The 13,202-nt window shown below is 33.4% G+C and overlaps 1 protein-coding gene across 1 annotated transcript in view; it reads left to right on the forward strand.

Moving 5' to 3' along the window:
* Positions 1-13,202, forward strand: part of Sgcz (sarcoglycan zeta) — an 862,223-nt gene that overhangs the window by 777,117 nt on the left and 71,904 nt on the right. The window contains exon 4 of the mRNA XM_041644486.1: positions 8,609-8,696. Coding sequence (XP_041500420.1) covers positions 8,609-8,696 — 88 coding nt within the window. The remainder of the gene's footprint in view (positions 1-8,608; positions 8,697-13,202) is intronic.

Raw genomic sequence — 13,202 nt, forward strand, 5'->3', positions numbered from 1 at the left:
ACAGTTGGATTTCTAGATGCATATAAAGTATAAAAAGCCATGAGGACATACATAATCAAAACAACTTATAACAATAAATGAAACTGAACTAGAAAATTTAAATATCCCATCTAAAAGTAAACGTTTGGCCATATTGATTACAAGCAGAATTTTATGAGATATTCAAAAAACTAATAACAAAACTCAAACTATTGGCTAGCATAGAAATGTCAGCTTCTTCTTCCCAGCCTGGCTGGAGTTGGTGAGCTCCCACTAGCTCAGGTAGACTGATTTAATGAGTGAACCCATCCTGGTCTTGACCCCTTTGCTCATATTCTCACTCCTCCCACTCTTCAACTGGACTTTGGGACTCAGTTCAGTGTTCCGATGTGGGTCTCTGCCTCTGTTTCCATCAGTTGCTAGATGAAGGCTCTATGGTGATATTTAAAATATTCATCAGTCTGACTATAACTCAAATCAAGATTGGGCCCTCCTCTCCTCTATTACTTAAGGTCTTAGCTGGGATCATCCTTGTTGATTCCCAAGAATTTCTCTAGAACCAGGTTTCTTGCTAACCCTATAATGGCTCCCTCAATCTATTTTCTTGCTTTCATCTCTGTCCTTCCTCCTTCTCGACTATCCCATTTCCTCAAGTTCTCCTTACTCCTCTCTTTCTCCCCTCCTCATCCTCTTTCACCCTCCCTTCTACCCCCACCACCATACTCCCAATTATTTCAGGTAATCTTGTCTGTTTCCACTTTCCAGGTGGATCTAAATATGTTTTTAGATCTAATATGTTCTTATTACCTGGCTTCTCTAGGATCATGAACTATAGGTTCGTTATCCTTTGTTTATAGCAAGTATCCACTTAGGTGAGAGTATATACCATATTCATCTTTTTGTGTTTGAGTTACTTCATTCAAAATAGTGTTTTTGAATTCCATCCATTTTTATGCAAAATTCAAGATGTTATTGTTTTTTACCCCTGATTAGTACTCATACTAGTCCTTCTGAATGTGGTTGACAGGTGCATGGCTGGGGAAGACTGGGAGAACACTGGCAGTAGCACCAGGATTTATCCCTACCACTTGTACTGCCGTTTTGGGAAGCTATTCTCTTTGGATAATACATTGCTCAGCCTATATATAGTAAAATGGGCCTTGGACCTTCCCCAAAGCAATGTCCCTTACCCTCTCTGAGGATTGGAAGGGAGTTGCATAAGAAGATATGTGGAGGTAATGGGAGAAGGGGACAGAGTGGGAACTTGGATTGGTATGTAAAATGAAAAAAAAAATAGTTTTTCTTTTTAAAGAAAAAGAAATGTAAGCTTCTAAACTCCAAGAACCTGCATAACCCAGATTCAAAACCAGAAAAATAAAAAAACAATAAAAATAACTGATTTCCCTGATGAATATAGACACAAAACATATTATAAACAATAATTATATATATATATATATATATATATATATATATATATATATATATATATTTGCAAGTGAAATTCAGGAATCCTTGAAAATTCATTCATTATGATAAATTTTGTTTCCTTCCAGTGATATATAGTTCATCATAAGTAAATCAATAAAAGTAATTTATCACAAAATGTTCTCAAGGACAGAAATGATAAGGAGTGGTGGTTGGAATAAAAATGGCCTCTATAAAAGTAATTTATTTGATTGCTTACTGAACTTGGGTAAAGCATTACTTGAATGATTAGAGTATGTTACAAGGGGTAGTCTTTGAAGCTTCAAAAGGCAGTTCCATTCCCAGCAACTTTCATTGCTGCCTGAGGATCAGATGTAGAACTCTTAGCTGCTTTTCCAGGACTATGGCTGCCTATGTCCCACCATGCTCTCCTTCATGATGACATGGGCTAAGCCTCTGAAACTGTTACCAAGCTCCCAATTAATCAGCACGACAAACTTGATGTGCAAAAGCCTAGGAGTCCTTAAAACAACACAATATTACAAGCAACTGAGTAAAACTGTCAGAGGGTTATTCCTCCCCAGAAAAAGAGCACACCAATTGATTGTCCAGTGGCAAACTGTCAGTTCTGAAAATACCCCAAAAAGCAACATAATGTTAAAAACAGGTTATATTTATGAATATATATTCAACAAATTATATTTATGAATATATACACACATAACTGTGCAAGTGCAATATGAAAAAGGACACAAATTTGAAGGTGGGTGGGGAGTGGTATATAAGAGGGTTTTGATGGAAGAAAGAGATGGGGAGAAATACCATAATTAAATTACAATTTCAAAACTAAACAAAAAATTAGAAAATAGAAAAGGAACAAATCCCAAGCTACCTAATTTTTGACAAAGTTGTCTAAAAGTCATTTTGGAGATAGGAACCTGTTAATAAATTAGTATTATGAGAGCTGGATATCTACATGTAGAAAAATGAAACTACATAATTTTTTCAACATGCACAAAAGTTAATTCCTCATGAATCTAAGTCTCAGTGTTAGACCTGGACTGCGGAAACTCTGCATACTAAAAGCAGGAGTACACTTAAATATATAGGTACAACTAAAGGCATTTCAAAAGGGACTCAAGTTATTAAGGAAACAAGATCAATAGTTGATCAAGTAGGATCTCATGAAATTAGAAAGTATTTTCTGAAAATGAAGCCATGACTACAGTGAATAAACAGCACAAAGAATGAGTCAAATACTTGGTGATCCTATACATGACAGAGGATTGGTGTGTAAAATATATAAAAAGATGAATAGACTACACATGGAGAAAGTAAACAACACAATTTATAGAGAATGGAATGAAACTCTCCTAAGAAGAAACACGAAGAGCCAGTAAGTCTCTTTAAAATGTTTAATAGCTCAAGTGATTGGAAAAAAGCAAATTAAAATAATTTTGAGAATTCATCTTATTTCTATAATACTGTTCATTATAGTAAAAACTAAAAGAATTTTAAATACTGATGAGGATATGGAGATGGGGAAATCTTGTCCTCCGCTGTGGGAAATGTAAACTTGTGCAAACTCTATTTCAAACAATTTGGAGTTTCCTCAAAATGCTAAACATAGAAATGCCATATGTTCCACCTATATTGCCCTTGCAAATGTACTCAAAGTATCCGTACTGTACATCAGAGATACCTAAAGCTTTGTGTTCATTGCTGCTCTATTCATAATAGCTGGGAAATGGACAAGTCTAGACGTTCATCTACTGAGGAGTGAATAATGAACATGTGATACTTACAAACATGGGATTTTATTTAGTGGTAAAGACAGAAAATATTTAAGAACCCATTGATTTGGAGGAATGTAACAGGAAATACAAGGGAAGGTTTGAAGGGAGGAAAGGTAAAGGAGAACAATGTAATTACATTAATATCTAAAATAACTAAATATAAAATCTTTTCAGGAATAAAGAGTTGAAAATAATCTAAGTGAGAAAATCTGGGCAGAGTAAGTAAAATATGTTCTTCCTTATATTCTGATAAATGATGCAAATTCTCACAGTTGTGTGCTTAACATAATGTGTTAACAAAAACAGATTCCTAGGCTAGTGAAGTGTGCAGTAAACACCTTGACTACTTAAACACTTTCAAAGCACTAATAGTATCATTGTTGATCCTTGATTAATATCATATATTTCTCCCTTATTTTTATAGAAATCATAAAATGTCATTGGATAGTGCTCTGCTTTTAATATCAAAGGCTGGATACTAGTGTTTTCAGTTTTGTAACACAGGAATAGAAGAAAACATAAAGAAATTATACAAGAAAATTGATACAAATAAAATATTAGTTACAACCATTTTGTCATAGAGATGCCTTTGGAGAAAAAGTCACAAGAGAACATGAAATGTGTATTAAAACTTTGTTTATGGTAACATTACCTAAATGTCATAATTTAAAAGTTAATATGATTTTACTGTTGATTAATGAAGAAAATATACCTACTAATAGGCTTGTCAATTGCATAGAGTGTAAGATCCTATTCTTGTTAGACAACTCAACTAGGTTCTCATCATTTCCATTATATATGCTTTTATTGGGAATTCAGTGGATATTGCATAAAAGGTTATGATTTGGGCCTAAGATGCATAAGTGGTGGTCCTAGCCTGAAAGTAATCACTGTGTTGATTTATGAACAAAAATCACCATGTAATTTGCCAGTGAACATGCTGTACTCAAAGCAACTATATTGGCTTAACAGAACTTAAAAATCAGAACAGCATAATAATGCAATTTTATTCACATGAGTATATTGCAGAAAATTGCTCATCACCCCTGATAGCTCTGTTTATATTTTTAGTGAGTACAAAGATTGCTGTTGCTACCATAGTCAAAATTTGATCTGGATATAAAAATTTAATTCTGAGAGGAAATTTAGTGGAATAAGTAGGAAGGAAGTGAGCCAGGGATAGAAATTCAATAGGATCCCTATGGTGATGGTAAAAGTGAATTGACAGCCTATAAACAAAAAAGCACAGTGATTAAACACGTAGTCCTAACACATCTATTTCTGTATTAGAGCAGATGAAATGCCTGTTGACTGTTGCCTTTTAAATTTCCTTTTCTTTCCTCTTAAGGTCTTTCAAACAGCAATAAATCTTACAATACTTGTAAGACTTCCACAGCCCATTATTTAGACATACCTGGATCTTATTCTTTCCGTTGTACTTGTATTGCAATGTGTTCATTTTTAATATGTTTAGTAATTCAAATGAAAGGAAATAATCTCATAAATTTTATGGATCTAAGCAAAATATCAAATGCGTAAGAAAAATGCAAATTCAAATTTGACTAATCAATTATTCACAACTTTTGAATTATGAGGGACATTTAGGTTTATTTCCTGCATCCAGATTGTTATTTAATGTATATTTCTTTTATGTTTATTTTTAAGATTGTATTTTAAGTACAGCATTTCTCCCTTCCCTTTCACCCTTCAATGCCCTTCCATATAACCCTCTTTGCTCTCCTTAAAATTAATGGCCTCTTTTTATAAATAAAATGTCCACATTGTATTTTATCGGTGTGAATGTAATTGTTTTGTATATGTATATATGCTACAAAAAATATACTCTATGTACTTATCAGATACTGAAGAGTTCTTTTTGGGTATAAGTACTTTACCAGAAACAGTACTTGGTAGACAATAGGTACTGTCAACAGAATTTGCACATGTTACGTGGTTGGAATGATTTAATTGATTTCAAGTAATTTAGTGTATTCAAAAATGGATGTTTATTACTATTATACTTACAGAGAAATACTAGATACATTTTTACTTATTTTATTTTAATGTTATAATATTTCTCTTATTTTAATGTCTTAATATGTTTATATAATTTCTTCTAATCATATTTAATAGAAAAATAAAACTTCATTTCGACCTAAATTATCTGAGTTTGGATAAGTGTCAAACCAAAAGTGAAATTATCTATGGTCATCTTGTTCAACAAAATCTTAGCAGAATAAATATATTCTTTAGATTCTTGAAATTGTTTTAAAAATAAGATCATGTCAAATCTCAGTTTGTATGCATGTGAAAACCCATTTCATTAAGTTATAATTATGAGTGTTGTGAGTTCTGAATTATTTCACATATGTGTATATTTAGTATCATCTCCTTGCATACATGCATAGAGTCCTCGAGAGCTTTTGGAAATGTCTTTAATGTATCCTCCTGCATAGTCAAATAAAACATACCAAATCATAATACTCAGTATTTAGCTGGTTGTATATAAAATACATGTACATGAAAGACAGAGATCTAAAGCATTAAAGCTAACATCTACTTATAAGAGAAAACGTGATGATATTTGTCTTTTATTTTCTGGATTGCTTAGAATGGTTGTTTCTAATTTGATTTATTTGTCTGAATTATTTTTTGAGAGCAGGTGAATTATCACAACTCTGTGGATGTAGCACATTTCCTTTATTCATTAATGAGTTTTGGACAACTAGGATGTTTCCAGTTCCTATGATAAACAGAGTGTCAGTGAGCGTTGATGAGCAAGTATGTCTGTAGTAGATGAAGACTTTTTGGGTATATTCTCAATAGTGGTTTAGCTGTGTTATGTGGTAGATTTACTTTCAGCTTTCGATGAATTCCCATGATGATTTCCTAAGTAGTTCTACCAGTTAGCACTTCTACCAGTAATGACTAAGTATTCCCTTTCCTTACATTGTCAACATCATCTCATGTCATTCATTTCATTAACTTTGTATATTCTTTATTTTCATATTTTAAGTTTATGATTACTATATTTCCCCCTTTCTTTTTCCTAACTCCATACCTTCCCAAGTATACTCCTTGCTCGCTTTCAAATTTTTGGACATTTTTGTTAATTGTTGATGTTGATGATGACGGCAGTAGTGGTGGTCATGGTGTGTGTTGTGTTTGTGTGTGTTTGAATATATATATAATTATTCATATTCCTTGGTGTGAGAGGTCCTTCTGTCTATGTGTTGCTTTCATTGTTTAATGAATAAAGAAACTGCCTTGGCATGTTGATAGGACGGAACTTAGGTAGGTGGGGAAAATTAATTGGCATGCTGGGAGAAAGGAGGCAGAGTTAGGGAGAAACCATGGAGCTATCAGGAAAAATGACAAATATGGAATCCATATGTGGTACTGTTAGTGAAGCCAAGAACTGGAGACTACATAGGTCATGAGCCCTACAAGAATATCTACTACTATTATCTGCTAAAGGAACATAGCGAAAAACTGGCTCCTAATGACCTATTACTGTATACAGAGATCAAGGTATCATTCAGCACTTACCAGAGGGCTTTCTTGCAGGATATGGTAATTAACACGGAGTCCCACAGCTGAACAGTGAGTAGAGTGTGACAAATTTTGAAGTGCTTAGTCACAAATGGAAAATCTTTAACATAGCCCTACCCTCACACAGATTCTCAGCAATCTATGTGGAAATAAGTGACAAGACAGTTAGGAGAGCCAGAGTTGGAGGACAGTTTTAAGGAAACAGTATTTTCCAGATAAACATGGCAGATGCACATGGAGTGGGGGAGGGGGCAAGGTGTGGGAGGAGAGGGAGGGAAATGGGAAATGGGGAGGAGGCAGAAATTTTTTTTCAACAACTAAAAAAAAAAGAAAGAAAAAAGAAAGAAAGAAATCACAGAGACTGTGATCTGTAGAAGTTAAAGGCAGACAAGATCTCAGATGAACAAGGTAAAATTGGCACTTGTCCCTGTACTGGACAAGAAGCTATTAAAAATAAAAGTTTCTAAGTGGGAAAATAACTTTTCTTCAATGGAATGACACTAGGTATATAAATCACACTCCAGGACAGACTCCACCCTCGTGATAAGTAGATGGTCAGCACAAATCAAACTTTGATTTTCAGTGGCTTCATTTTTTCTTTCTTTTTATTTTTTTTAAAAAGAAAGAATATGAAATTGTATGGGTATGAAAATGAAGAAGATCTGAAGGAGCTGAAGGATGAGAAATAATGTGATATAATATATCATACTATACTCATAAAACTAAATAAAACTTTAAAAAAAACACAAACCTGTAATGTAGAAGTGATATAAATGGAATGGAGAGAAAATTCAGAGGGAGATTTTTCTATAATTTTCCAAGTTCCTTGAAGGAAGTCATTGGGCTTTGATCACTTAAAAAGGCAAGCCTCTATAAAATGATGTTGTGTACAATAAATAATAAGTATTTTTGGATAAATAGATACATAATTTGTCAATGATTAACTATGATTTAGTTCATAAATGATGTTACTTGTCTGATACAGATATTTGAGAGTTATACAAGAAGTATCCTCAGGCAATGGTATTTCCCTTCAGTGAACTATTATTATGTGCTAAATTAGTCAGAGGTAAGCATCTAGTTGGACCCGTGTAAACAACAAAAACAAAACAATATTCAGTAAAACAACTTGCGCTTCTTTGTCTCAGTCATTGTACAATTCGCAGACCATTTCCACATAGGGAAGGTGAACAAGGCAATAAAAATTAATTATATAGGCTTCTTACTTAATAAACACATAGCAAAAAAAAAAATTCCTGATTGCACTAGGAAAAATGGCGGTGCAGCTATATGCCACTGACTTCCACAATTTTGTCATTTTGCACACAATCAAGTAAACAAAAGACAAGCATGTAAATACAATAAGAAACAAGTGAACTATTCATGTGATAAGAGCTTTAACAAAAAAATGTAGATAGGAAGTTTCTGAGTTGAATCAACCAGTACTCACAGTTATCAGTGGAGGACGTTATGAAGAAATTTCATTTAATAGTAAAGTCTGCAGTTTACTTAGATGGAATTTCCTATTGGGATTCGATGGAACCTGTGTCAACAAGCTTACATACCATTAAGAAAGCGGATGTAGGGTCGTTTATACTCTTGGTTAAGAACCATCACTAGAATTGAAAATGCTGTCATTAGATGGCTAATACCTGGGTATAAACACGAATGTTTTCCAATCCATTGTAAAATTGTATTTTTGGACACCATTTCTTTACCCACTTCAAGCAAATATTAATACAATCTCCTACTCTTTATCAAGAAAATTTATGTAACAGATACAGCATAATTTCATGTGTTCTGATTGCAGCTATGCTTTGATTTGATTTATGTGTTTTATGAATGTTTCCTAGGACAGTCCACTGGTCTTACAGTCTGACAGGAATGTAACAGTGAACGCAAGAAACCACTTGGGGCAGCTCACTGGACAGCTGGCAGTCGGTGAGTGTTCAGAGGTAAAGTCTGTTCATTCTGTCTTACTCCATTTTAGATTCTGTGGTCAAGCTGAAATATATGAAGTGTGTTCCTTCTCTAATTCTTTACTCCTAAGTTTCAAAATGTATTATTTTAATTGAAATATTTTCATAGTATATCAAAATAGGTTTAGAAAACACAGGCGGTAGCTTGCATCACATGCTTGTATATCCTTTGATATTGTGTATTTTTGATGAATATTACATATCTATAAACAATCGTAAAATTTTTGACTATAGTAAATATTAGTACTTCCTTTTTCTGATGGACATTTTTGTTAAGATTATATATGAAGGATTTGGTGTCTGAAAGACAAATTAAAGAGAAAGAATACCAGAACTTCTGTTTGTTTACTTCTTTCGCCTTCTGAAATAGAGTGTCACATAAACTAGACTGCCCTCAAACTGGCTGTGTAGCTGAGGATAAGCTTGAACCCTTGACCTCTTGACTCCACCTTTCATATTCTGTTTATGCTATAAGCACTGCTGGGGATTTAACCAAAGGCTTCCTGCATGCTAGGTAATCTACCAACTGCAAAAAATCCTCATTCCTAAGTGGTTTCACTTGTGTTATCAAATAAATTTTAATTTAGCTATTGACATTTTATCAAAATAGCACGTGTAATTATTTCACTCCATTTTTATAAGAAAAAACACAAATCAAACCTCAGTTGTAACTATGTAAAATGATGCTTATTTGATATGCATTTAATACTAAAATATTTTGATATAATATATATGGCCTATGATAAAAATCGCACAATACTATCATTGTTTCATTCATGTTTATATTGCTATTATTTGCATTTCTATATTTAGCTGCATCATCTATTATATGTGTGATATCACAGAGTGGGAAATGGTTAAGTTTGAGGAATTAATTATCCTGTTTTAGTGAGAAATTAACTTTTCAATATTTCTAATTGAGAAATAATATTTACAAAATATTTACTATTTATAAGTATCTACCCTCTTTGCAGAAATATAAGATTTTTGATATATTATATGCTTTAATAAAGTAAAAGAATTAGTTTGACAGGAAATATCTATTATTTGTTCAATAGCATATTTTGTGATAAATTAAAATAGATTACTTAGGAAAAAGGGCTTAGATTCACATCGGAGCACAGGGCTGTGCTCCCAAAGTCCAGTCGAAGAGTGAAAGTAAGAATATGAACAAAGAGGTCAAGACCATCATGGGGACACCCACTAAAACAGCTTACCTGAGCTAATGGAAATTCATCAACTTCAGCCAGATAGAGAAGGATTCAGCATAGGACTAAACTAATCCCCAAAATGAGGGTGACTGTTGCATGGCTGAGGATACTGAAGCCATTGGCAGTGGGACCAGGATTTATCCCTACTGCTTATACTGGCATTTTGGAACCCATTCCCTTTGGATGAATACCTTGCTCAGTCTGGTTGTAGTAGGGACTGCCTTGATCCTTCCTCAAAGCAATGTGCCTTACCCTCTCTGAGGAGTGGATGGGAGTGCGGCGTGGTGAGGGGGAAGGCAGAGAGGATGGGAGGAAGTGGGAATTGGAATATGTACTAAAATTCGAAAAGATAGTTTGTTTTTGTTTTGCTTTTAAATAAAAAATAGAAAAATGAAAGGGGGCTTAAAGTAATTTGACTAAAAATTAAAGGAATAAAATATTTCTGTGCATTTGTAAGTGTGCCAAAATCATCAAACCATCGATGGCAATGGCAATGGCAATTTGTGATCATTTTGAAACTGTACAAGATGACCTGAAGAACTGGGTCTAAGATGAGGACATTCCCCAAGTCAATATTTACTCATAGTTAAAACTACTTAGTAGAATAGAAATTTCTATTCCATTCAATTCAAGATAGCTGAAGTGGTTCTTTGTGGAATTGTCAACAGATAAATTAAAAACATACAGTTTGCACACATTGCAAAATCCACAGTCAAATAATAGTTGCATGATTCCTGCCTGTGGCATGAAGCAGCTGTTTGATTACAGGGTGTGTAGACAAATTCCATCTGCATGCTTTTATGCATGGAATACAAAGAATATATTTTGTTTGCATTTTAACAATTCTTGCAAATTCTTTCAATGTAGTATTAATAGTATTCAAATGAGAGAAAAGAGAAAAAGAGAGGGAAAGAAAAGATGCTTAATTTTTATGAATAATTATATAGCCAATTAGAAATACATTTAAATAAAGAAAACTAACCTAAAATCTGGTGATTTGAGCACACTGTTGTTGAATCCTATATTTTTAATTTCCTTTGTAACTGCCAATAAACAAAGATAAAATGCATATTAACTTATAGAGAGTAATAATATAATAAATGATCTTGTATATTCAGATGTGGTGGGGCACCCTTTGAATCCTTGTACCTGGCTGTTGGAGGTAGACAGATATCCTATAGCTTAAGGTCACTCTGTCTAACAATCACAAAGGCAGAGGATGAAGCTAACTGGTTTTTCACTCTCTCATGACATTATCCAGTCTATACATAAAGGACTCAGATAGAAAGATAAAAGTTTAACAAAGAAGAATCTTAATAATTAGAACTTATTTACAATTATTTCAAAGCATTAGGTAACCCCCCCCCCTCACTTGAATGTCGGTAGTGACTCTTGAGGAACTTCAATGTCTATTTGTACAGTTCTGTGTGATACACGTAGTGATACTTGCCAGCATGCCAAGTCTGCATCATTATCTGAGGAAACAATTAGGTAATTTGGCATGTAAGAACTGGAATATCATTTTGGATATTTCTTTTTTTAAGGGGTGCCTAAAACCACAATTCTGTGCTTCAAATAGCATCTTTCCTTTTTTTTTTTCTTTATTTTTAATCAATGGAAAAATGAATTCTGAAAGAATTAGCCTCTGGCCACTGCTAGTGTAATTCTCAAGAATTATTTAGTCACATTCTATATTGCTAATTTCCAATTAATAAAAAAAGTGGTTTTATACCCTATTTTGAGCCGATTTTCTCATTTTCAGCTATTATCAGTGATTATTGTGGGAATATGACCCTGGGTTTTTCAATAGGCTAGATTTCATGGCAATAAGAAAAAACTAGGTACCATTTGCAAGATAATAAACAACGTGATATTTGTATTTAGTACAGTTTTCTTCTTCCTTCTATTTTCCCCCCAGTATTCTAGTTCATGCTTGCAGTTTTAAACACCACACAGTCTAAATGTCATGGCAGTCAGCTCCTGTAGCAGACTTGATTCTGGCTAAATCAGAGGACTAAAGAAACTTTTGCCTTTTCTATCTAGGCATTCTTAGGAGGGAACCAAACTCACAGGACAGGAATAATAACTCACCTGGTATAGAGATTCAAGATAGAAGTTCAATGAAAAACTGTTAAAAGGTGTGTAGATATGTAAAGCTTCACTAATCATAATATTACAAGTAAATTCATGTGACTTGTACTATATATAAAGATGCTACAGAGAGTAATTTCTAGTTTTAAAGGAAATATGGTTTAACAGTTAACAGCATTTGGTCAACTAAATTCTCCCCATGTGAGGCCCAGAAGATGGAGGAACCTCTACTGGCCTCTCATGCTCATAATGCAAGGATACACCTCCTACGACAGATTCAGAAAATAAAATATAAAGTTCCCATGAAAGGTTTGAAATGTTCCCTGGAATATAGTATTGTTGTATTTATATAAGTGATCAAAATTTTCAATAGATCTACACACAAATAATGCTGAACACTTGACCGAACCTCTGGGTGTTCCTAATGGACAAAATAACTGTATTATGCTAGACTGTCTCCATGTCTCTTCTCCTCTAGGTTAAAAGCAAAAGATTACTTTTTACCTTTAGTGTGGGAAATTGTTTGATGAACCTTCTGATAACTTACACTCCTCAATGTTCAGTGATCCTAACAAAAATGACCTTGTCTTTTTTCATGCATCTTAGATTCATGTATGCAGCATTTTTTAGTCAAGAATGTAAAACTAAGTCAGAATCCTAGATATTCTGTTTTTTTTTCAATTCTTGGCTCTTAAAAAGGATTTTAATTGAGATTTCATCCACAGAATAATTCAACGAGGCCAATTAAATTTCTGTGTGTCACTACTAAACATCAGCATGTTTTGTGCCTAGATGAATGAGAAAAATGTAGATGAGGGTTTTATAATAAATATTTAAAGACCCATAAAATGACATGTAATCTTGTGTTACAGCAATTACCATGAACACCTGGGAATCATTTAATTGACTGCAGATGGGGTAGGACAGATAAAAAGTAGAAGGATACATATTACCCTCACGTAATAAATTTATGGTTTTTGTCCTTGGCTTATTTTCACATGACTTAGACACATTGTGATTGTCTTGGACAATTTAATAGGAATGCATATCATCTTTAAAATAAGCTATGGGAATCTTAGGGAAGAGATCAAAGATGAAATCTATTCAGGTTTAATGCTACCTGTTAATTTTAAGTGATTAATGAGTTGTTGATTTTGATCATTATT

The sequence above is a fragment of the Microtus oregoni genome, unplaced genomic scaffold (assembly GCF_018167655.1).
Source record: "Microtus oregoni isolate MIOR12 unplaced genomic scaffold, Mior012 000096F_ref0000112, whole genome shotgun sequence".
Classification (NCBI taxonomy): domain Eukaryota; kingdom Metazoa; phylum Chordata; class Mammalia; order Rodentia; family Cricetidae; genus Microtus; species Microtus oregoni.